Source organism: Oncorhynchus gorbuscha, linkage group LG13 (assembly GCF_021184085.1).
Source record: "Oncorhynchus gorbuscha isolate QuinsamMale2020 ecotype Even-year linkage group LG13, OgorEven_v1.0, whole genome shotgun sequence".
In the NCBI taxonomy this organism is placed as follows: Eukaryota; Metazoa; Chordata; class Actinopteri; order Salmoniformes; family Salmonidae; genus Oncorhynchus; species Oncorhynchus gorbuscha.
In genome coordinates this window covers 44855853-44880261 of record NC_060185.1, presented here as the reverse complement: position 1 = coordinate 44880261, position 24409 = coordinate 44855853, and the positions used below count along the sequence as shown (strand labels likewise).

At 48.4% G+C, this 24409-nt stretch overlaps 1 protein-coding gene across 2 annotated transcripts in view; it reads left to right on the top strand.

The window, feature by feature from the left end:
- Positions 1-3639: 3639 nt before the first annotated feature.
- The window catches only part of LOC123992966 (sodium-dependent serotonin transporter-like), a 44169-nt gene continuing 23399 nt past the window's right edge, over positions 3640-24409 (top strand). Inside the window, exons 1-3 of one of the 2 annotated variants that reach the window (XM_046294648.1) lie at positions 3640-4002; positions 20303-20969; positions 22346-22480. In XM_046294648.1, the coding sequence (XP_046150604.1) occupies positions 20585-20969; positions 22346-22480 (520 nt within the window). In that variant the 5' untranslated portion in view covers positions 3640-4002; positions 20303-20584. Of the gene's footprint in view, positions 4003-17022; positions 17170-20302; positions 20970-22345; positions 22481-24409 lie in introns of those variants that run through there. The other variant, XM_046294647.1, reaches the window with a different exon arrangement.

Here is a 24409-nt window from a genome sequence, read left to right as displayed (position 1 = left end):
GGAAAAGAACCCCAAGACTAATGACTTATCCGAAAGCTAATTGGAGTCAGGAGTCTGCTAACCTGGAGTCCAATCAATGAGACAAGATAGGGCAAGGCAGCTCTAACCAACATAACCTATGTAAAACACTCACACATTCTGAATTTGCTATTCACAAGAAGCATTGCCTGATTACTCGAATAAAAGAGATCTCAGAAGACCTAAGATTAAGAATTGTTGACTTGCATAAAGCTGGAAAGGGTTACCAAGTATCTCTAAAAGCCTTGATGTTCATCAGTCCACGGTAAGACAAATTGTATTTAAATGGCGAAAGTTCAGCACTGTTGCTACTCTCCCTAGGAGTGGCCGTCCTGCAAAGCTGACTGCAAGAACACAGCACAGAATGCTCAATGAGGGTAAGAAGAATCCTAAAGCATCAGCTAAGACATACAGAAATCTCTGGAACATGCTAACATCTCTGTTGACGAGTCTACAATACGTAAACACTAAACAAGAATGGTGCTGTTGTCCATAAGAAACATTGCCACACGTCTGAAGTTTGCAAAAGTGCATCTGGATGTTCCAAGCTGCTACTGGCAAAATATTCTGTGGACAGATGAAACTACAGTTGAGATGCTTGGAAGGAGCACAACACTATGTGTGGAGAAAAAAAGGCACAGCACTTCAACATCAAAACCTCATCCAAACTGTAAAGTATGATGGAGGAAGCATCAATGTTTGGAGCTGCTTTGCTGCCTCAGGGCCTGGACAGCTTGCTATCATCAACGGAAAAATTAATTCCCAAGTTTATCAAGACATTTTGCTGGAGAATGTAAGGCTATCTGTCAGCCAATTGAAGCTCAACAGAAGTTGGGTGATGCAACAGGACAACAACCTAAAACACAGAAGTAAATCAACAACAGAATGGCTTCAGCAGAACAAAAAACGCCTTGTGGAGTGGCCCACTCAGAGTCCTGACCTCAACCCGATTGAAATGCTGTAGCATGACCTCAAGAGAGCGGTTCACACCAGACTTCCCAAGAATATTGCTGAACTGAAACAGTTTTGTAAAGTGGAATGGTCCAAAGTTCCTCCTGACCGTTGTGCAGGTCTGATCCGCAGCTACAGAAAACGTTTGGTTCAAATCCAAATCAAATGTATTTATATAGCCCTTCGTACATCAGCTGATATCTCAAAGTGCTGTACAGAAACCCAACCTAAAACCCCAAACAGCAAGCACTGGAGGTGTTGAATTACGTTGGTTAGGAACAACTCCCTAGAAAGGCCAAAACCTAGGAAGAAACCTAGAGAGGAACCAGGCTATGAGGGGTGGTCAGTCCTCTTCTGGCTGTGATGGGTGGAGATCATAACAGAACATGGCCAAGGTGTTCAAATGTTCATAAATGACCAGCATGGTCAAATAATAGGTCTGGGACAGGTAGCACGTCCGGTGAACAGGTCAGGATTCCATAGCCGCAGGCAGAACAGTTCAAACTGGAGCAGCAGCACGGCTGGTTGAGGTTATTGCTGCGAAAGGAGGGTCAACCAGTTATTACATCCAAGGTTTCACGGAATTCAGGACACAAGCGGTTCACAAAATGTTTCGTGTTAGGCTACAAAAACAGATTTTTATCAAACAATAGATCATTCATTGTGTAACAATGACCATTGGAATTGCAAACAGACGAAGATCGTCAAAGGTAAACGATTTATTTTAATGCAGTTTGTGATTTTTGTTACGCGTGTATTGGTTGAAATTGTTGTTTTTTTATGTGGCTCTATGCTCAGATAATCGCATCTTATTCTTTCGCAGTAAATCCTTTTTTAAATCTGACAACGCAGTTGGATTAGCAAGATTCTAGGCTTTCGATATATGTGAGACACTTGTATTTTTATGAATGTTTAATACTAATATATTTAGTATGTAGCGATCACCGTATGTTGCGGAATTTCAGCTTGCTAGCGGGTTCCGTGCTCAGAGGGGTTAACTGACATGCCTGGTAAAATAAAAAACTTCTCCAAAGAAACCAAATCCCCCAGGATCGAGATACAGTTGTTAAATGCAATGTGTCTATCAAAACAAATAGTAGGAGGAGTTAGTCAATCTGGAACATTTCAAGAAATTTGAAAGTATCTTCAGGTGCAGTCGCAAAAACCAAAAAGCGCTATGATGAAACTGGCTCTCATGAGGACCGCCACAGGAAAGGAAGACCCAGAGTTACCTCTGCTGCAGAGGATTAGTTCATTAGAGTTACCGGCCACAGAAATTGCAGCCAAAATAAATGCCCCACAGAGTTCAAGTAACAGACATATCTCAACATCAACTGTTCAGAGGAGACTGAGTGAATCAAGCCTCCAGGGTCGAATTGCTGCAAAGAAACCACTACTAAAGGACACCAATAAGAAACTTGCCTTGGCCAAGAAACACGAGCAGTGGACATTAGATCAGTGGAAATATGTCCTTTGGTCTGATGAGTCCACATTTGAGATTTTTGGTTCCAACTGCTGTGTCTTTGTGAGACGCAGTAGGTGAACAGATGATCTAGATGAAAATCAGATCAAATTTGATGACCAATTTATGCAAAAATCCAGATATTTCCAAAGGGTTCACATACTTTTTCTTGCCACTGTATACAGTAGACGGGGGACCTGATCCTAGATCAGCCCACCTACTCAGAGGCTTGAATGACTAAACACAATAGAGGAGCACCACAGTAAAGCTGTCAGATCTTGTTCCATTATTCCTCGGGGAGGTTGATGTTAATCTCTCCGCTGAGTTTGTTTGGTATGTTTAGCACCGTTGAGTTTGAAGGTGATGGAATGTTTTTTTTTTGCATAGGGCACTAGAACCCGTGGCTTTAAGAGTTGAGCGTTACACACGCACGCACACACACACACACACACACACACACACACACACACACACACACACACACACACACACACACACACACACACACGCGCGCGCATGGACACACACAGGCAGAGTTAGTTTCCATGTGAGGGGCTTTGGGGCCAGCTGGGCCCAGGATTGCGATGTAATAGAGAGGCTGTTAAGGGTTTTTTAGGTGCTGTACCTTGTCCTTGGCAGCACTGAGCAGCAAATATGTAGTTTAGCCCCTCTACGTTCCCAGAGAGCGATTCCAAGAAATTCCCCCTTTTTTTTCAGGGCTTTGTCAATGACTGACCTGATCGTGATGGGAGTCTGGATGGTGAATCTCATTCAACACTTAAATACGTAGCCTTCTTATTCAAGACGAATACTATAATACCATATATTATAATACAATACCCTTCAGTTCTGCTACTTTCCCTGCCTCTTATGGACTGATAGCTGTCCTGACATCACCACTACCAGGACTTTACATCACTACCAAGGATTTATCTGGGTTCAAAGTCCTAATGCCTTTGTTTTACAGCAACTTAAAAACCCTTTGTAGAGGACGGATTGCTCCTCTTGACTTATTTCTCAGCCTCGTCTCGCGTGTGTGAGAGACGGGGATTAACCTGCTGCAGCTCGGGAAATAGATTGGAGTGACTCTCACTTGCAGCAGCAGCAGCAGCAGCAGCAGCAGCAGCACCACCACCACACTGGTGTTGTGTTCTGTGTCTGACTCTCTCTCTCTCTCTGTGGTCCTCTAGTGACTGGACTTGAAGTCTCTAACCTGGAGACTTCACCCTGACACAAGGGGCTTCATTGCACAGACACACAGTGTATGACACAGTCTTATGCAGGTGGTTGTAAGAGGAGTCAGGGATAGCTCCACTGCCACTCTTTCCCCCTTCAGAAATATGCGTCTTGGATTTAGGAGCAAGAGGAGCAAGAGATCCCTGCACTGGCAAAATCTGTGTGTGTGTCTAATCAAGGCAAAGTAGAATGTGGCCTTGGGTAAAACCAGCTCTGTCCAGTGTGTATCTGTGCCCTGCCGCCTCCTGGATGCTGAGTCGGGACTTGGAGTGAGCTGGATGCCTATGGACAGCAGAGCTGGTCGCTGGTCCCAGCAGCATCCCACTTCACCCCAGGTAAGACACATCTCTCTTTCTCCCTCTCACCCACCACTCTAACTATCCTCACCTTGCAACTGACCTATTGTAGGATTGCTTTTTCTCCAATTCCACAGACTTTCAGCAGTCTTAAGATGAACACACATTCATATGGGTTTGTGTACAAGGAATAGAATGAAACTCTGAGTGAAAATTTTAACTAGGATATAATACACTCAACAAAAGGACCCTGTCTTTTCAGCGATAATTCAACAAATTCAAATAACTTCACAGATCTTCAGTGAAAAGGGTTTAAACACTGTTTCCCATGCTTGTTCAATGAACCATAAACAATTAATGAACATGCACCTGTTGAACGGTTGTTAAGACACTAACAGCTTACAGACGATAGGCAATTAAGGTCACAGTTATGAAAACGTAGGACACTAAAGAGGCCTTTCTACTGACTCTGAAAAATACCAAAAGAAAGATACTCAGGGTCCCTGCTCATCTGCGTGAACATGCCTTTTGCATGCTGCAAGGAGGCATGAGTACTGTAGATATGGCCAGGGCAATACATTGCAATGTCCATACTGTGAGACGCCTAAGACAGTGCTACAGGGAGACAGGACAGGCAGCTGATGGTCCTCACAGTGGCAGACCACGTGTAACAACACATACACAGGATCGGTACATCCGAACATCACACCTGCGGGACAGGTACAGGAAGGCAACAACAACTGCCTGAGTTACACCAGGAACACACAATCCCTCCATCAGTGCTCAGACTGTCCGCAATAGGCTGAGAAAGGCTGGACTGAGGGCTTGTAGGCCTGTTGTAAGGCAGGTTCTCACCAGACATCACTGGCAACAACGTTGCCTATGGGCACAAATCCACCGCCACTGGACCAGACAGGACTGGCAAAAAGTGCTCTACTGACGAGTCACGGTTTTGTCTCACCAGGGGTGATGGTCAGATTCGCATTTATCGTTGAAGGAATGAGGGTTGCACAGAGGCCTGTACTCTGGAGGTGGAAGTGGAGGTGGAGGGTCCATCATGGTCTGGGGTGGTGTGTCACAGCCTTATCGGACTGAGCTTGTTGTCATTGCAGGCAATCTCAACGCTGTGCGTTACAGGGAAGACATCCTCCTCCCTCATGTGGTACCCTTACTGCAGGCTCATCCTGACATGACTTTCCAGCATGACAATGCCACCAGCCCTACTGCTCATTCTGTGCGAGATTTCCTGCAAGACAGGAATGTCAGTGTTCTGCCATGGCCAGCGAAGAGCCCGGATCTCAATCCCATTGAGCATGTCTGGGACCTGTTGGTTCGGAGGGTGAGGGATAGAGCCATTCCCCCCAGAAATGTCTGGGAACTTGCAGGTGCCTTGGTGGAAGAGTGGGGTAACATCTCACTGCAAGAGCTGGCAAATCTGGTGCAGTCCATGAGGAGGAGATGCACTGCAGTACTTAATGCAGCTGGTGGCCACACCAGATACTGACTGTTACTTTTGATCCCCCCCCCCCCTTTGTTCAGGGACACATTATTCCATTTCTGTTAGTCACATGTCTGTGAAACTGGTTCAGTTTATGTCTCAGTTGTTGAATCTTGTTATGGTTCAGACAAATATTTGTACGTGTTAAGTTTGTTAAGTTTACATACTGTATGAATACACAACAACATGATGTGTTTTTCCCAGCCTCTCATACAGCCATAAAGTAATGGTTCCATATCTATAAATCATCGGTTCTCAAACTTGGATGGTCTTGCTGTTTAGTGTTAGGAAACTCACCAGGGACAATCAATGGAGATTACTGTAGGCCTGTTTGATAGGGTCCAGGTAGTGCTTGTTTGAGCCCTTCACACCTGCTGGGGATTATTGCTGTTAGTTATTCTATTATTCATCCTCTTGCGAATCATATACCATTGTGGTGTATGACTTGCTATAATGACCGCAATACGTTCTATATGTTTGTCCCAAATTGAACAGAACCCTTAATCCCAGCCCTGTTGTTGTTGTCATGGTGAGACTGAGTGAGTGCAGTTCCTCTGAGCTGTACCAGAGGGAGCTCTCCTCTCCCTGAGCCGGCGTCAGCCGGGACAATCCCAGTCTGTTGTGTCGATGAGAAGTGCTCTGTCTAGACAGACTGAGGGCCTAGAGGGAGAGGAGAGACTGGTAGGGCTGACTGTGGTGCTGAGAAGAGGAGGGTGCGAGGGAAGTGGGAGAGGGTGGAGAGAGCGATTGTGGCGAGGGAGAGTGTCTCAGGGGGTTGGGTTGGGTTGTAAGCAAAAAGACACATTTCCGTTCTCTGGGGAGGGCAGTGACAGGGAGAGAAACTAAATGTGGTCGTTTCAACCCAGCTTTGTTGAATACACTGACCAAGTCATTCTGGATAAGAACTTCTGCTAAATGTAAATGGGGAGGGCAGGGAGAGAGTGAGAGGGGGAGGAGGGCAGGGAGAGAGTGAGAGGGGGAGGAGGGCAGGGAGAGAGTGAGAGGGGAGGAGGGCAGGGAGAGAGTGAGAGGGGGAGGAGGGCAGGGAGAGAGTGAGAGGGGGAGGAGGGCAGGGAGAGAGTGAGAGGGGGAGGAGGGCAGGGAGAGAGTGAGAGGGGGAGGAGGGCAGGGAGAGAGTGAGATGAAGGGGAGATTAGGATCCTAACTTGCTGATAGAGGGGAGCTGCCAGTGATTGTAATTGAAGAGATGAAATGATCCCATGGCTCCCTCCCTGCCTACGGTATCCACTGCCCTGGTCCTCTTGTGTTTTCTGGCTAATCTTACTCTCTCTATCTATCTCCCTCTCTCTGCCTGTCTCTACCGCCCTCCCTACCTTCCTCTTCTCTACCTCTGTCTCTCTTTCCTTCTTTCTCTCTGTCTGTCTCTACCGCCCTCCCTACCTTCCTCTCTCTCTACCTCTGTCTCTCTTTCCTTCTTTCTCTCTGTCTGTCTCTACCGCCCTCCCTACCTTCCTCTCTCTCTACCTCTGTCTCTCTTTCCTTCTTTCTCTCTCTCTCTACCTCTGTCCCTCCCTTCCTTCTTTCTCTCTCTCTACCTCTGTCTCTCTTTCCTTCTTTCTCTCTGTCTGTCTCTACCGCCCTCCCTACCTTCCTCTCTCTCTACCTCTGTCTCTCTTTCCTTCTTTCTCTCTGTCCTTCTCCCTACCTTCCTCTCTCTCTCTCTCTACCTCTCTCTCTTTCCTTCTTTCTCTCTGTCTGTCTCTACCACCCTCCCTACCTCTCTACCTCTCTCTCTCTTCCTTCTTCTCCTCTCTCTCTTTCCTTCTTTCTCTCTGTCTGTCTCTACCGCCCTCCCTACCTTCCTCTCTCTCTACCTCTGTCTCTCTTTCCTTCTTTCTCTCTGTCTGTCTCTACCGCCCTCCCTACCTTCCTCTCTCTCTACCTCTGTCTCTCTTTCCTTCTTTCTCTCTGTCTGTCTCTACCGCCCTCCCTACCTTCCTCTCTCTCTACCTCTGTCTCTCTTTCCTTCTTTCTCTCTGTCTGTCTCTACCGCCCTCCCTACCTTCCTCTCTCTCTACCTCTGTCTCTCTTTCCTTCTTTCTCTCTGTCTGTCTCTACCGCCCTCCCTACCTTCCTCTCTCTCTACCTCTGTCTCTCTTTCCTTCTTTCTCTCTGTCTGTCTCTACCGCCCTCCCTACCTTCCTCTTTCTCTACCTCTGTCTCTCTTTCCTTCTTTCTCTCTGTCTGTCTCTACCGCCCTCCCTACCTTCCTCTCTCTGTCTGTCTCTACCGCCCTCCCTACCTTCCTCTCTCTGTCTGTCTCTACCGCCCTCCCTACCTTCCTCTCTCTCTACCTCTGTCTCTCTTTCCTTCTTTCTCTCTGTCTGTCTCTACCGCCCTCCCTACCTTCCTCTCTCTCTACCTCTGTCTCTCTTTCCTTCTTTCTCTCTGTCTGTCTCTACCGCCCTCCCTACCTTCCTCTCTCTCTACCTCTGTCTCTCTTTCCTTCTTTCTCTCTGTCTGTCTCTACCTGTCTGTCCTCCCTACCTTCCTCTCTCTCTCTCTGTCTGTCTCTCTTTTCCTTCTACCGCCCTTTCTCTCTGTCTGTCTCTGTCTGTCGCCCTCCCTACCTTCCTCTCTCTCTACCTCTGTCTCTCTTTCCTTCTTTCTCTCTGTCTGTCTCTACCGCCCTCCCTACCTTCCTCTCTCTCTACCTCTGTCTCTCTTTCCTTCTTTCTCTCTCTCTCTACCTCTCTCTCTTTCCTTCTTTCTCTCTGTCTGTCTCTACCGCCCTCCCTACCTTCCTCTCTCTCTACCTCTGTCTCTCTTTCCTTCTTTCTCTCTGTCTGTCTCTACCGCCCTCCCTACCTTCCTCTCTCTCTACCTCTGTCTCTCTTTCCTTCTTTCTCTCTGTCTGTCTCTACCGCCCTCCCTACCTTCCTCTCTCTCTACCTCTCTCTCTTTCCTTCTTTCTCTCTGTCTGTCTCTACCGCCCTCCCTACCTTCCTCTCTCTCTACCTCTGTCTCTCTTTCCTTCTTTCTCTCTGTCTGTCTCTACCGCCCTCCCTACCTTCCTCTCTCTCTACCTCTGTCTCTCTTTCCTTCTTTCTCTCTGTCTGTCTCTACCGCCCTCCCTACCTTCCTCTCTCTACCTCTGTCTCTCTTTCCTTCTTTCTCTCTGTCTGTCTCTACCGCCCTCCCTACCTTCCTCTCTCTCTACCTCTGTCTCTCTTTCCTTCTTTCTCTCTCTGTCTGTCTCTACCGCCCTCCCTACCTTCCTCTCTCTCTACCTCTGTCTCTCTTTCCTTCTTTCTCTCTGTCTGTCTCTACCGCCCTCCCTACCTTCTCTCTCTACCTCTCTCTCTTTCCTTCTTTCTCTCTGTCTGTCTCTACCGCCCTCCCTACCTTCCTCTCTCTCTACCTCTGTCTCTCTTTCCTTCTTTCTCTCTGTCTGTCTCCACCGCCCTCCCTACCTTCCTCTCTCTCTACCTCTCTCTCTTTCCTTCTTTCTCTCTGTCTGTCTCTACTCTCTACCTCTGTCTCTCTTTCCTTCTTTCTCTCTGTCTGTCTCCTCCCTACCTTCCTCTCTCTCTACCTCTGTCTCTCTTTCCTTCTTTCTCTCTGTCTGTCTCTACCGCCCTCCCTACCTTCCTCTCTCTCTACCTCTGTCTCTCTTTCCTTCTTTCTCTCTGTCTGTCTCTACCGCCCTCCCTACCTTCTCTCTCTCTCTACCTCTGTCTCTCTTTCCTTCTTTCTCTCTGTCTCTCTCTCCCTACCTCTCTCTCTTTCCTTCTTTCTCTCTGTCTGTCTCTACCGCCCTCCCTACCTTCCTCTCTCTCTACCTCTGTCTCTCTTTCCTTCTTTCTCTCTGTCTGTCTCTACCGCCCTCCCTACCTTCCTCTCTCTCTACCTCTGTCTCTCTTTCCTTCTTTCTCTCTGTCTGTCTCTACCGCCCTCCCTACCTTCCTCTCTCTCTACCTCTGTCTCTCTTTCCTTCTTTCTCTCTGTCTGTCTCTACCGCCCTCCCTACCTTCCTCTCTCTCTACCTCTGTCTCTCTTTCCTTCTTTCTCTCTGTCTGTCTCTACCGCCCTCCCTACCTTCCTCTCTCTCTACCTCTGTCTCTCTTTCCTTCTTTCTCTCTGTCTGTCTCTACCGCCCTCCCTACCTTCCTCTCTCTCTACCTCTGTCTCTCTTTCCTTCTTTCTCTCTGTCTGTCTCTACCACCCTCCCTACCTTCCTCTCTCTCTACCTCTGTCTCTCTTTCCTTCTTTTCTCTCTGTCTGTCTCTACCTCTGTCTCTCTTTCCTTCTTTCTCTCCTGCCCTCCCTACCTTCCTCTCTCTCTACCTCTGTCTCTCTTTCCTTCTTTCTCTCTGTCTGTCTCTACCGCCCTCCCTACCTTCCTCTCTCTCTACCTCTGTCTCTCTTTCCTTCTTTCTCTCTGTCTGTCTCTACCGCCCTCCCTACCTTCCTCTCTCTCTACCTCTGTCTCTCTTTCCTTCTTTCTCTCTGTCTGTCTCTACCGCCCTCCCTACCTTCCTCTCTCTCTACCTCTGTCTCTCTTTCCTTCTTTCTCTCTGTCTGTCTCTACCGCCCTCCCTACCTTCCTCTCTCTCTACCTCTGTCTCTCTTTCCTTCTTTCTCTCTGTCTGTCTCTACCGCCCTCCCTACCTTCTCTCTCTCTCTACCTCTGTCTCTCTGTTTCCTTCTTTCTCTCTGTCTGTCTCTACCTCTGTCTCCCTACCTTCCTCTCTCTCTACCTCTGTCTCTCTTTCCTTCTTTCTCTCTGTCTGTCTCTACCTACCCCTCCCTACCTTCCTCTCTCTCTACCTCTCTCTCTCTTCCTTCTTTCTCTCTGTCTGTCTCTACCGCCCTCCCTACCTTCCTCTCTCTCTACCTCTGTCTCTCTTTCCTTCTTTCTCTCTGTCTGTCTCTACCACCCTCCCTACCTTCCTCTCTCTCTACCTCTGTCTCTCTTTCCTTCTTTCTCTCTGTCTGTCTCTACCACCCTCCCTACCTTCCTCTCTCTCTACCTCTGTCTCTCTTTCCTTCTTTCTCTCTGCCTGTCTCTACCGCCCTCCCTACCTTCCTCTCTCTCTACCTCTGTCTCTCTTTCCTTCTTTCTCTCTGTCTGTCTCTACCGCCCTCCCTACCTTCCTCTCTCTACCTCTGTCTCTCTTTCCTTCTTTCTCTCTGTCTGTCTCTACCGCCCTCCCTACCTTCCTCTCTCTCTACCTCTCTCTCTCTTTCCTTCTTTCTCTCTGTCTGTCTCTACCGCCCCCTCCCTACCTTCCTCTCTCTCTCTACCTCTGTCTCTCTTTCCTTCTTTCTCTCTGTCTGTCTCTACCACCCTCCCTACCTTCCTCTCTCTCTACCTCTGTCTCTCTTTCCTTCTTTCTCTCTGTCTGTCTCTACCGCCCTCCCTACCTTCCTCTCTCTCTACCTCTGTCTCTCTTTCCTTCTTTCTCTCTGTCTGTCTCTACCGCCCTCCCTACCTTTCTCTCTCTCTACCTCTGTCTCGCTTTCCTTCTTTCTCTCGGTCTGCCTTTCTATTTACCCCTTGATCGCAACACATTTTCCACGCGGCACACGGACATTTCAGGTGTTAATGAGAGTGCTGACTTCCCCCATGCTGTTAGGAGTCCTAGCCTCCCAGCGTAAATCCTTGTTTTTCTTTCCTACTCTCTAAGCTCTGTGTAGAGCTTTTATATATATATATATATATTTTTACAGCTATTACTGTGTCCCTAAGCTACACTGATTTGTATGTGGGAACCACATTTAGTCAGAGGAAACTGCCACACACTTTTGAATAGTTCAAAGGTTAAGATGCGTATCCTCAAGTCAACAGGAGGTCAAGAGGCCCCAGTAACCATACATGAATGGAATCATAATGGATCAATTCCGTTAAGTAGACTTTTTAGATATGAAATGATAGGTAGCAATGCTATCTCCTAGCCGGTAGGGTGAGGTTCGGTATCTGATCTGCCGAGTTCAGACCGGGAGATAGTGGGGAGCATCTACAACAAAGCGGCAGGGAGAGGGAGTTGACCCTACTTGGCATGACACACTTGACATTTTCCAAACATTTCTTCATCTGGATGTATCCCACCTTACCAAGGAAGTGGGAAACATGCCTATTACTCTGAGGGTTGGGGAGTGGAGACGTGTCAGTTGATTGTGTTTCAGACCGATGCAGCAGAGGCCTTTCAGACTGCTGCTACCTAATGGCTCCCTAAAGGTCTGGCTTTTAGAGTGAACTTGGTTTGCGTTGGTCGGGAGGGGCACGAGGTGGGCACTGGTAAATCACATGGCCAACAACACCGTGGCCGAAGTAGTTCTTCACATGCTTCTTGTGAGTGCTTGTTTAAATTGTCTTGTGTGTGTTGGGTGTGTGTGTGTGTGTTGTGTGTGTTGGGTGTGTGTGTGTGTGTGTGGGTGTGGGTGTGTTGGGTGTGTTGGGTGTGTGTGGGTGTGTGTGGGTGTGTTGGGTGTGTTGTGGTGTGTTGTGTGTGTGTGTGTGGTGTGTGTGTGTGTGTGTTGGGTGTGTGTGTGTGTGTGTGTGTGTGTGTGTGTGTGTGTTGTGTGTGTGTGTGTGTGTGTGTTGTGTGGGTGTGTGTGGGTGTGTGTGTGTGTTGGGTGTGTGTGGGTGTGTGTGTGTGGGGGGGGGTGTGTGTGTGTGTGTGTGTTGGGTGTTGGGTGTTGTTGATTTTCCCAGGGGATCAGCACACTATCCTTCCATCTATAGTTCAGTGGGTTCCTGTCACGGACTACTTCCTACCGCTTGGTGATTGGCTTGTTATTTTTAGTCCGGAGAGCTGAGTGAGATTGAAGATGCATTTGACCTGCTTATCTGTTGCTCTTCTGCGTTGCTGTGTAACGTGCAACGCTGCTCATCCAGCACTTCTAACTAACTCTCCTCATTACATCATGGCATCATTCACTTATTGTTTGCAATATTTTGTTATTTTGAGAGGAAATGCGGAGCCTACAACTCAACTCCTCTTTTTGGCCTGGAGATGTTTGTGAAACCACGCAATAATTTCCCCAGGTGAGGTGAGACAACCACCGCAAATGGGGGAGGAGGGGGTCAACAGGTCAATGGTGAAGGAGGATACGGTCCGGTTGAGAATGACAGCTCCTTCAGAGAAACCCTTCACCACTGCCAAATACATCTTGATAAGCTTTTCAGCCGCAAACCACTCATAATGTCACTCTTAGATGTCTTCCTATGTTGTCTTGAAAACCAATTCTCTGGTCAAGCCAACACATACTGCAGTTCTGGGTCAGTCTTAGTTTTGTCGACATGCACTCTCAGGATGTTTTATCCCCGAGCAGCTCAGTCTGGCTTTCTGTTTCTGGTTTCTGGACTCTACCGTTTAATGTTCAGGGTCAACCATTACAACGATTCAGTTGACGAGAAACAGCTAAATGATTACCGTTGAACATTTCAGTCTGTAGACTCTGTGGAGCTGCTAGAGCTTTTTCGTCAGGCTGTCTGTGAATGATGTCTGTCTGTGAATGTGTCTGTCTGTGAATGATGTCTGTCTGCGAATGATGTCTGTCTGCGAATGATGTCTGTCTGCGAATGATGTCTGTCTGCGAATGATGTCTGTCTGCGAATGATGTCTGTCTGCGAATGATGTCTGTCTGCGAATGATATCTGTCTGCGAATGTGTCTGTCTGCGAATGTGTCTGTCTGCGAATGAGTCTGTCTGCGAATGAGTCTGTCTGCGAATGAGTCTGTCGAATGATGTCTGTCAGGGAATGATGTCTGTCTGGGAATGATGTCTGTCTGGGAATGATGTCTGTCTGGGAATGATGTCTGTCTGGGAATGATGTCTGTCAGGGAATGATGTCTGTCAGGGAATGATGTCTGTCAGGGAATGATGTCTGTCAGGGAATGATGTCTGTCAGGGAATGATGTCTGTCAGGGAATGATGTCTGTCAGGGAATGATGTCTGCGGGGATTCTCCGGGCTTTGGTCACAGCTAGCCATGGGGACGAGGGGATGCTTTGACTGCTACATTGTCTTCAATATTCCACAGTTGATTAGGAGCGTAGATTGCAGTCCGACGATGACAGGCAGCTAACAGATGTCTGGAACTTTATCTAGGATGTCATAAAAAATATATATATAAAATCATTCCCACATAGATGTAAAATGGAAGTAAGCAGTAAGAAAATATGATTGTGTATAGGAAGGAGAAAGAGGGAGGCAGAGAGAGAGGCAGAGAGAGAGAGAGAGAGAGAGAGAGAGAGAGAGAGAGAGAGAGAGAGAGAGAGAGAGAGAGAGAGAGAGAGAGAGAGAGAGAGAGAGAGAGAGAGAGAGAGAGAGAGAGAGAGAGAGAGAGAGAGAGAGAGAGAGAGAGAGAGAGAGAGACACAGAGAGAGACAGAGAGAGAGAGAGAGAGGACAGAGAGTGGAGGAGAGGAAGACACAGAGAGAGAGAGAGAGTGGAGGAAGAGGGACACAGAGGAAGAGGGAGACAGAGAGAGTGGAGGAAGAGGGACACAGAGAGAGAGAGAGAGTGGAGGAAGAGGGACACAGAGAGAGAGAGAGAGTGGAGGAAGAGGGACACAGAGAGAGAGAGAGAGTGGAGGAAGAGGGACACAGAGAGAGAGAGAGAGTGGAGGAAGAGGGACACAGAGAGAGAGAGAGAGTGGAGGAAGAGGGACACAGAGAGAGAGAGAGTGGAGGAAGAGGGACACAGAGAGAGAGAGAGTGGAGGAAGAGGGACACAGAGAGAGAGAGAAGAGGGACACAGAGAGAGTGTGGAGGAAGAGGGACACAGAGAGAGTAGAGGAAGAGGGACACAGAGAGAGTAGAGGAAGAGGGACACAGAGAGAGTGGAGGAAGAGGGACACACAGGGACACAGAGAGTGGAGGAAGAGGGACACAGAGAGAGTAGAGGAAGAGGGACACAGAGAGAGTAGAGGGAGGGACACAGAGAGTAGAGGAAGAGGGACACAGAGAGAGTAGAGGAAGAGGGACACAGAGAGAGTAGAGGGAGACAGAGAGAGTAGAGGAAGAGGGACACAGAGAGAGTAGAGGAAGAGGGACACAGAGAGAGTGGAGGAAGAGGGACACAGAGAGAGTGGAGGAAGAGGGACACAGAGAGAGTGGAGGAAGAGGGACACAGAGAGAGTAGAGGGAGACAGAGAGTAGAGGAAGAGGGACACAGAGAGAGTAGAGGGAGACAGAGAGAGTAGAGGAAGAGGGACACAGAGAGAGTAGAGGAAGAGGGACACAGAGAGAGAGAGTGGAGGAAGAGGGACACAGAGAGAGTGAGTGGAGGAAGAGGGACACAGAGAGAGTAGAGGACGAGGGACACAGAGAGAGTAGAGGAAGAGGGACACAGAGAGAGTAGAGGGAGACAGAGAGAGTAGAGGAAGAGGGACACAGAGAGAGTAGAGGAAGAGGGAGACAGAGAGAGTAGAGGAAGAGGGACACAGAGAGAGTGGAGGAAGAGGGACACAGAGAGAGTGGAGGAAGAGGGACACAGAGAGAGTGGAGGGAGAGGGACACAGAGAGAGTAGAGGGAGACAGAGAGTAGAGGAAGAGGGACACAGAGAGAGTAGAGGGAGACAGAGAGAGTAGAGGAAGAGGGACACAGAGAGAGTAGAGGAAGAGGGACACAGAGAGAGTAGGGGAAGAGGGACACAGAGAGAGTAGAGGAAGAGGGACACAGAGAGAGTAGAGGGAGACAGAGAGAGTAGAGGAAGAGGGACACAGAGAGAGTAGAGGGACACAGAGAGAGTAGAGGAAGAGGGACACAGAGAGAGTAGAGGGACACAGAGAGAGTAGAGGGAGACAGAGAGAGTAGAGGAAGAGGGACACAGAGACAGTAGAGGGAGACAGAGAGAGTAGAGGAAGAGGGACACAGAGAGAGTAGAGGGAGACAGAGAGAGTAGAGGAAGAGGGACACAGAGAGAGTAGAGGGACACAGAGAGAGTAGAGGAAGAGGGACACAGAGAGAGTAGAGGAAGAGGGAGACAGAGAGAGTAGAGGAAGAGGGACACAGAGAGAGTAGAGGGACACAGAGAGAGTAGAGGAAGAGGGACACAGAGAGAGTAGAGGGAGACAGAGAGAGTAGAGGAAGAGGGACACAGAGAGAGTAGAGGGACACAGAGAGAGTAGAGGGACACAGAGAGAATAGAGGAAGAGGGACACAGAGAGAGTAGAGGGACACAGAGAGAGTAGAGGGAGACAGAGAGAGTAGAGGAAGAGGGACACAGAGAGAGTAGAGGGACACAGAGATAGTAGAGGAAGAGGGACACAGAGAGAGTAGAGGGACACAGAGAAAGTAGAGGGAGACAGAGAGAGTAGAGGAAGAGGGACACAGAGAGAGTAGAGGGACACAGAGAGAGTAGAGGGACACGAGAGAGTAGAGGGACACCGAGAGAGTAGAGGGACACAGAGAGAGTAGAGGGACACAGAGAGAGTAGAGGGACACAGAGAGAATAGAGGGACACAGAGAGAATAGAGGAAGAGGGACACAGAGAGAGTAGAGGGACACAGAGAGAGTAGAGGGACACAGAGAGAGTAGAGGGACACAGAGAGAGTAGAGGGACACAGAGAGAGTAGAGGGACACAGAGAGAGTAGAGGGACACAGAGAGAGTAGAGGGACACAGAGAGAGTAGAGGGACACAGAGAGAGTAGAGGGACACAGAGAGAGTAGAGGGACACAGAGAGAGTAGAGGGACACAGAGAGAGTAGAGGGACACAGAGAGAATAGAGGGACACAGAGAGAATAGAGGGAGACAGAGAGAATAGAGGGACACAGAGAGAGTAGAGGGAGACAGAGCGAGTAGAGGGACACAGAGAGAATAGAGGGAGACAGAGAGAATAGAGGGACACAGAGAGAATAGAGGGACACAGAGAGAATAGAGAAAGAGGGACACAGAGTAGAGGGACACAGAGAGAGTAGAGGAAGAGGGACACAGAGAGAGTAGAGGGACACAGAGAGAGTAGAGGGAGACAGAGAGAGTAGAGGGACACAGAGAGAGTAGAGGAACACAGAGAGAATAGAGGAAGAGGGACACAGAGAGAGTAGAGGGACACAGAGAGAGTAGAGGAAGAGGGACACAGAGAGAGTAGAGGAAGAGGGACACAGAGAGAGTAGAGGGACACAGAGAGAGTAGAGGGAGACAGAGAGAGTAGAGGAAGAGGGAGACAGAGAGAGTAGAGGGACACAGAGAGAGTAGAGGGACACAGAGAGAGTAGAGGGACACAGAGAGAGTAGAGGGACACAGAGAGAGTAGAGGGACACAGAGAGAGTAGAGGGACACAGAGAGAGTAGAGGGACACAGAGAGAGTAGAGGGACACAGAGAGAGTAGAGGGAGACAGAGAGAGTATAGGGAGACAGAGAGAGTATAGGGAGACAGAGAGAGTATAGGGAGACACAGAGAGAATAGAGGGACACAGAGAGAATAGAGGGACACAGAGAGAATAGAGGGACACAGAGAGAATAGAGGGAGACAGAGAGAGTAGAGGGAGACAGAGAGAGTAGAGGAAGAGGGTGTAAGAAACTCCAGCGGGGTGTAGGGGGACACAGAGAGAGTAGAGGGAGACAGAGAGAGTAGAGGGAGACAGAGAGAGTAGAGGGACACAGAGAGAGTAGAGGAAGAGGGTGTAAGAAACTCCAGCGGGGTGTAGGGGGAGTGTCTGTACGTGTTCTTCAGAGGGACGGTGGTGAGTACCACCCTGACACAGACCCCCACATAACTACGGAACCACTGCACGGTAGGGCTGCATTCTGGACTGTGTGTGTGTGTGTGTGTGTGTGTGTGTGTGTGTGTGTGTGTGTGTGTGTGTGTGTGTGTGTGTGTGTGTGTGTGTGTGTGTGTGTGTGTGTGTGTGTGTGTGTGTGTGTGTGTGTGTGTGTGTGTGTGTGTGTGTGTGTGTGTGTGTGTGTGTGTGTGTGTGTGTGTGTGTGTGCGTGTGCTTCTCAATGGTTCTATGCATATATGTGTTTGTGCCAGACCAAACTTCAACGTGTGTATAGTGTTTGAGTGCTCTACTGGGCAAACAGTCTGTCTTGATGTGTTTACGCAACGGTAGAGCATCATGTAAGTTCTAGATGGAAAAAGTTCCATTGGGTTTTACCTCGTGTGTCACACTCTTTCTACCTCATCATATTTGCTAGTGTGTTCTGTTTACATCCTGTATTTGTTTATTTTATTTGTACTTTAACACTCCTAGATGAGTGCAAGTTGAAGCAATTCTCACTAGTAATGTGGACTTGCAGTGGAATTATCTGATTTGAAGCGTGTCTGATTTGAAGCGTGTCTGATTTGAAGTAATGTCGACCAAAGAGCATGCACCATAGACACTAGGTACGGTGGTGATAGGGATGGAGATCATGTGTTATGTGTTCTGGTTCCTCGTTGTCTTACACGAAAACAAGAACCTTCCCTCGAGAAGCCCCCAATTGTGATTTATTTCCATTTTTTCCCCAGAGACGGCTTGAGTTGATTCCCTGTCGGCTGCTCATTATTTCTGCTAAACATAATTTGTTTGTCTCTGTAACAGAACAATAATGCTCAGAGCTGAAATGTCTTTGTTAATGTAATGTAAAGTGGTCAGTGTAGGACATAGGAAGCCTCCCCTCTATATTAAAGTGTTTTCATGTCATGTTTTTAATGTCAAGTGTACAGTACAGTGAAATGCCTCTCTTGCAAGCTTACGCTACGATAACCTTGACAAAAGTGCATTTTCTTCATAGCTCCAAATTGCTCCTATTTTTCCAAACTTGTCGGATTATTGTGGGATCTGATCGCATTGATATTCCACATATGTTGCTGAATGATTTCCTCCTCAGCTGGACTTTCGTTTTGACGTTACTCAGTGACGAGCTGATGTAACCCAGAGAGGAAAAGATACAGGACTTTAGAGTTTCATTTCCCTGATGAGTTTGAACTAATTGTTACCCCCAGTATTTCAGCTGCACTTTACCAGGAAGTGCCTATTTGGGGTGTCACACTTTGCACTCTGTCTTCCAGCTGTTCTTGTCTCATCTTCATTTCTGTATATCCATCGAGAGACTGCATCCACGGTCCTGGATGTCAGTCCAGGTGCCCTATGCGGCTTGGATCGGAGCATTCTGCGTGACTGAGAGGGGTATGGACTGGAATTCCATGGAGAATTGCTGGACAATTACTTTTAATCGGGATAAGGGCATTCCATTTGAATGAACTCTCCCTTTCCCATTAAATTCCAATTGAAGCAAACGAGTATAAACGAGGCGATTTGCGCCAAAAAAAAACAAACATTTTTTTCCTTCTTCCTTTTTTTCAGTTGAACTCATTTCTTTACTCAAATCATGGGACTTCTGAAGCGGGGTATGTGGTCAACGTTTGTCAATAAAAACAAATGGCCAAATGAAAAATGTGAGTCAATGTATTGCAGTGCATGTTTAATACATGTTCTTTTTAGATTGATGTTCATGGCCGCTGTCAAAGGTGATCCGTCTGCAATTTTTACGACGCACAATTATATATATATATATGTTTTCTTTCAGTGTGAAATTCAAACATAGACAACTCGGTAGGATTTCGAGCCTCTCAGGAGAGATGTAGAAAATAGCTCCCTAAGAATGTGAATAAATACATTGTAGGAAGAGGAAGGCTCGTAAATAAAAGGATAGCGTGTGGTTTCAGTGACAGTTAACCCTCATTACACGGAGCTCTCCTAATGTTCCATTATATGAAGTGCACGACTTTATTCAATGACTTTATTGTGAGTCTGTACACTACAGCACTATTATTGGACACTAGTACACTACGTTTTCAGTCGACTGCTAAACTTATAGTCTGTCTAACAGCTATGTGTATATGGATTAAATGAAAGGTACATGATAATGACCCATGAAGGGTAGTTACAGTGACAATACATGTATTTAAACAAACAGGGGCAACACAATAGAACAGACTGGAGAAATTCTCCCGTTGGGTACTTTTGCATATAACTGTGGTAAATATCTACTGTGACCACACTGAAAAGTAGTTCAACATACAAATACATTTAAAAAGTAGTTCAACATACAAATTAAAAAGGGGTTAAAAATTCAAAAGTAGTTAAATATTTTATTTTCTGTAAAAAAAATATTTAAAAAATAAGTATTTCTTAATTTGATTTAACCAGTCATTTGAAGTTCGTAAATCATGATATCTTGATTATACTCATACTGTCAAAAGGAAAACGAGGACAAAGTACTGTACAAGACGAATATGTGGAACGTAACATGTTTTCTTGTAGAAAATATGTGTTACCAGGGTATCAAGTAACAATTTTCATTATCACAATCAGAGGAAGTCGGTTGGTTTCTGGATGCATTTCCCCCTATCAACTCGTTCCACCCTGCCTTAACACACCGACTGCACGTTGACTTCATCTATCAAACTATGTACTTCTTCTAACTCTGTTTCGCTTCCTTTCAAATCTTGTTGCTGCCTGTATATCCCCCCCCCCCTTTTTCGTCTAATGTATGTGGTGAGGTTCAACTTTCGTATTTTATCTCCAAATGTATAGAGACCCAAGAAATCAGATGCGATTGTAGCTTCGGGCAGTTACAACAATGTCAAGAAAGAAAATAAACCAACGTGTTCTAGCAGAATCCCCTCAGGCCTTATTTGGCAGGGACTTTCAGGTTTCACATTTCCCCCAGTGTTTCACACTTTTAACCCCATAGTGACGTATTACCAGTCAGTCTCAGTGACTCCACCCATTTGTCTCCGTCTTTCGCCGTGCGAACTAATCACTCAGGATATTCCAGAGAAGCCCACAGTATAAAGACCACAAACCGTTAGAGGGGAAAGAAATACACAGGTCATTCACTATGGTAAATAACAGCAGTGATGTTGTGTTTGTGTTGCAGTCTGGTACCGGTTGTGTCCGCGCTGGCGTTTGGCACAAAAGGTGGTGGTGCCAGAGGCAAGGAGTCCCACCTGGCCCAGTCACACCTGCTCTCTCTCTCTCTCTCTCTCTCTCTCTCTCTCTCTCTCTCTCTCTCTCTCTCTCTCTCTCTCTCTCTCTCTCTCTCTCTCTCTCTCTCTCTATGCTACCCCTCATCCCCTGATGGGCACCTCATCACACCGTGCCAAAAAGTCCACCGTCTCTGCTAACAACCACACCACGCCCCTAACCACCGGCCATCGCCATGGAGATGACGCAGTCAATGGTGATGGACAGAGAGAACGGAGGGGGAGAGAAAGAGAAAGGGGAGGAGTCATCGCCGGAGAACGGCAGACTCATGCTGGCTGACGGAGGGGTGGCAGAGAAGGGGGACCCCAAAGTGAACTCTGGTGGGGTGTCAGGAGGGGTGTCCAACGGTTACCCCACGTCCACAGCGCAGAGCCCAAAGGAGGGAGCGGGAGGTGTACCCACAGGGGCCCCCAGGACTCTAGTGGTCCAGCAGACCAGTCTGGACCGGCCACGGGAGACCTGGAGCAAGAAGATGGACTTTCTGTTGTCTGTGATTGGCTACGCCGTGGACCTGGGAAATGTGTGGCGCTTCCCCTACATCTGCTACCAAAACGGCGGAGGTGAGACCTGTTCCTTTGAGCACGCTGTTGCAAAAAGCTCAAATAAGCATTTCTTATTGGACAATTCTAGGTACTCCCTCCTTCTTTCAGGCTGTTTTCTTCCGATTGGTGCCTAATGAACACGACCCAGGTTGTGGGAAAATGTAACACTGGAAAGGAAAGAATCTGTAGCTGGGGAAGGTGAGGTTGAGGAAATGGACAGATACAACTAAACCATCTACAGTATACTGGTAACAATAAACATTAATGCAGATTAAAAATAGTTTTTCACCCAACGTCTTTCCACACTTAATCAAACAGCTAGATAAAGAACCATAAAACAGGGATAAATCGGACAGAACGTCTGGAAAATACAGACCATTCAAACCAACCAAAACGTGGATCAAAGTAACATTTACACCTTGGAAAGAAATAGCGCTGGGTAAATATATGTTAAACCTGATGTCTTCTGTAATGAAGACAACCATAAATAAATGTTCCTCTAATGTCCCCAGATGTTTACAAGGGAACTCTGTTGTCCCCCCTGCTTTTCTACATCTCTCCCCCTCACATCAAATACAGCCTCCGATTCCATTTTATTGAATTTGCAATAACAAAATCTTTGCAATATCCTGTTTCTCTGTTACGAGGGAAAGAGAGAGAGAGAGAGAGAGAGAGAGATGGGTGACAGGGGGACACTTGATAGAAGCAACACTATTAATTGTTTTTCTTTGTATTTCTCTCTTTCTCCCCCCCCTCTCTCTCTCTGTCTTTCTCTCCTCTCTCTCTGTCTTTCTCTCTTCTCTCTCTTTCTTTCTCTCTCTCTCTCTCTCTGACGCTCTCTCTGGCTCTCTCTGGCTCTCTCTCCGACTCTCTCTCTCTCTCTCTCTCTCTCTGACTCTCTCTCTGACTCTCTCTCTCTCGCTCTCTCTGACTCTCTCTCTCTTTCATTGCTTAATAACCTGTCTCTTAGCCCCAGCTACTCAATCAACAGTTATCTTTGCTTTCATGTCAACCACACAGATATACATTCCTAATCAAATAGAGAAAGAGACAGGGCTTGTCTGGACTGGAGCCTATCTCCCTGGTAGTCTCCAGGGTTCTGCATGTCTTTTTTCTCTCTCTGACATGTCCAATTCCTCCCCTCACTCCCCTTGGCCTTTAGGGTCAGGTACAGGTCGGTGTGTAGACATCCGACAAAGAGTGCAGCTATGAAACATGTGGAGTTTATATGTTTGACTCATGAATGAAAGGATTTTTACTCAATATACTCCAACCCCCTCTTTTTTTCTCTCGCTCTCCCCCTACCCCTTTATCTACCCCCCTCTGTCGATCTCCCCATCCCTCTCTCTCCCCACACTCCCCTTCTCCCCTCTGTCTTTTACCTGATGTCCCAGGTGCCTTCCTGCTGCCCTACATGTTGATGGCGGTATTCGGCGGCGTGCCTCTGTTCTACATGGAGCTGGCACTGGGGCAGTTCCACCGCAGCGGCTGCATCTCCATCTGGAAACACATCTGTCCCATCTTCAAGGGTAAGAAGAGAGGAGGGGAGGGGGTGGATTTTACACATTTTGTTAACACAATGACGCTTGGCAAAACTATTTTTATAAGTGTTATGGAGAAGAGATGAGTCGGGGGAGAAGAGATGAGTCGGGGGAGAAGAGATGAGTCAGGGGAGAAGAGATGAGTCGGGGGAGAAGAGATGAGTCATGGGAGAAGAGATGAGTCGGGGGAGAAGAGATGAGTCGGGGGAGAAGAGATGAGTCATGGGAGAAGAGATGAGTCGGGGAGAAGAGATGAGTCGGGGAAGAGATGAGTCGGGGAGAAGAGATGAGTCGGGGGAGAAGAGATGAGTCATGGGAGAAGAGATGAGTCATGGGAGAAGAGATGAGTCAGGGGAGAAGAGATGAGTCATGGGGAGAAGAGATGAGTCAGGGGAGAAGAGATGAGTCGGGGGAGAAGAGATGAGTCGGGGGAGAAGAGATGAGTCGGGGAGAAGAGATGATTCATGGGAGAAGAGATGAGTCAGGGGAGAAGAGATGAGTCAGGGGAGAAGAGATGAGTCATGGGAGAAGAGATGAGTCATGGGAGAAGAGATGAGTCGGGGGAGAAGAGATGAGTCAGGGGAGAAGAGATGAGTCAGGGGAGAAGAGATGAGTCAGGGGAGAAGAGATGAGTCGGGGGAGAAGGGATGAGTCGGGGGAGAAGGATGAGTCTCGGGAGAATGGATGAGTCTCGGGAGAAGAGGTGAGCCGGGGGAGAAGAGATGAGTCGGTGAGGGGAGCAGTGGAGTCGGGAGGTGTGGAGTCGGGGAGCAGTGGAGTCGGGAGGAGTGGAGTCGGGAGGAGTGGAGTCGGGGAGGAGTGGAGTCGGGGAGGAGTGGAGTGAGCCGGGGGAGAAGAGATGAGCCGGTGAGGAGTGGAGTCGGAGTGGAGTCGGGAGGTGTGGAGTCGGGGAGGAGGAGTCGGGGAGGAGTGGAGTCGGGGAGGAGTGGAGTCGGGGAGGAGTGGAGTCGGGGAGGAGTGGAGTCGGGGAGGAGTGGAGTCGGGGAAGGGGAGATGAGCCGGGGGAGAAGAGATGAGCCGGTGAGGAGTGGAGTCGGAGTGGAGTCGGGGAGGTGTGGAGTCGGGGAGCAGTGGAGTCGGGGAGGAGTGGAGTCGGGGAGGAGTGGAGTCGGGGAGGAATGGAGTCGGGGAGGAGTGGAGTCGGGAAGAGTGGAGTCGGGGAGGAGTGGAGTCGGGGAGGAGTGGAGTCGGTGGAGGAGTGGAGTCGGGGGAGGGGAGATGAGTCGGGGGAGAAGAGATGAGTCGGGGGAGAAGAGATGAGTCGGGGGAGAAGAGATGAGTCGGGGGAGAAGAGATGAGTCGGGGGAGAAGAGATGAGTCGGGGGAGAAGGGATGAGTCGGGGGAGAAGGGATGAGTCGGGGGAGAAGGGATGAGTCTCGGGAGAATGGATGAGTCTCGGGAGAATGGATGAGCCGGTGAGGAGTGGAGTCGGAGTGGAGTCGGGAGGTGTGGAGTCGGGGAGCAGTGGAGTCGGGGAGGAGTGGAGTCGGGAGGAGTGGAGTCGGGGAGGAGTGGAGTCGGGGAGGGAGTCGGGAGGAGTGGAGTCGGGGGAGGAGTGGAGTCGGGGGAGGAGAGGAGTCGGGGGAGGAGAGGAGTCAAGAGAGAAGTTGGGGGAGGAGAGGAGTTGGGGAGGAGAGGAGTCAGGAGAGAAGTCGGGGAGGAGAGGAGTCAAGAGAGAAGTTGGGGGAGGAGAGAAGTCAAGAGAGAAGTCGGGGGAGGAGAGGAGTCGGGGATGAGAGGAGTCAGGAGAGAAGTTGGGGGAGGAGAGGAGAGGAGTCAAGAGTGAAGTTGGGGGAGGAGAGGAGTCGGGGAGGAGAGAAGTCAAGAAAGAAGTCGGGGGAGGAGAGGAGTCGGGGAGGAGAGAAGTCAAGAAAGAAGTCGGGGGAGGAGAGGAG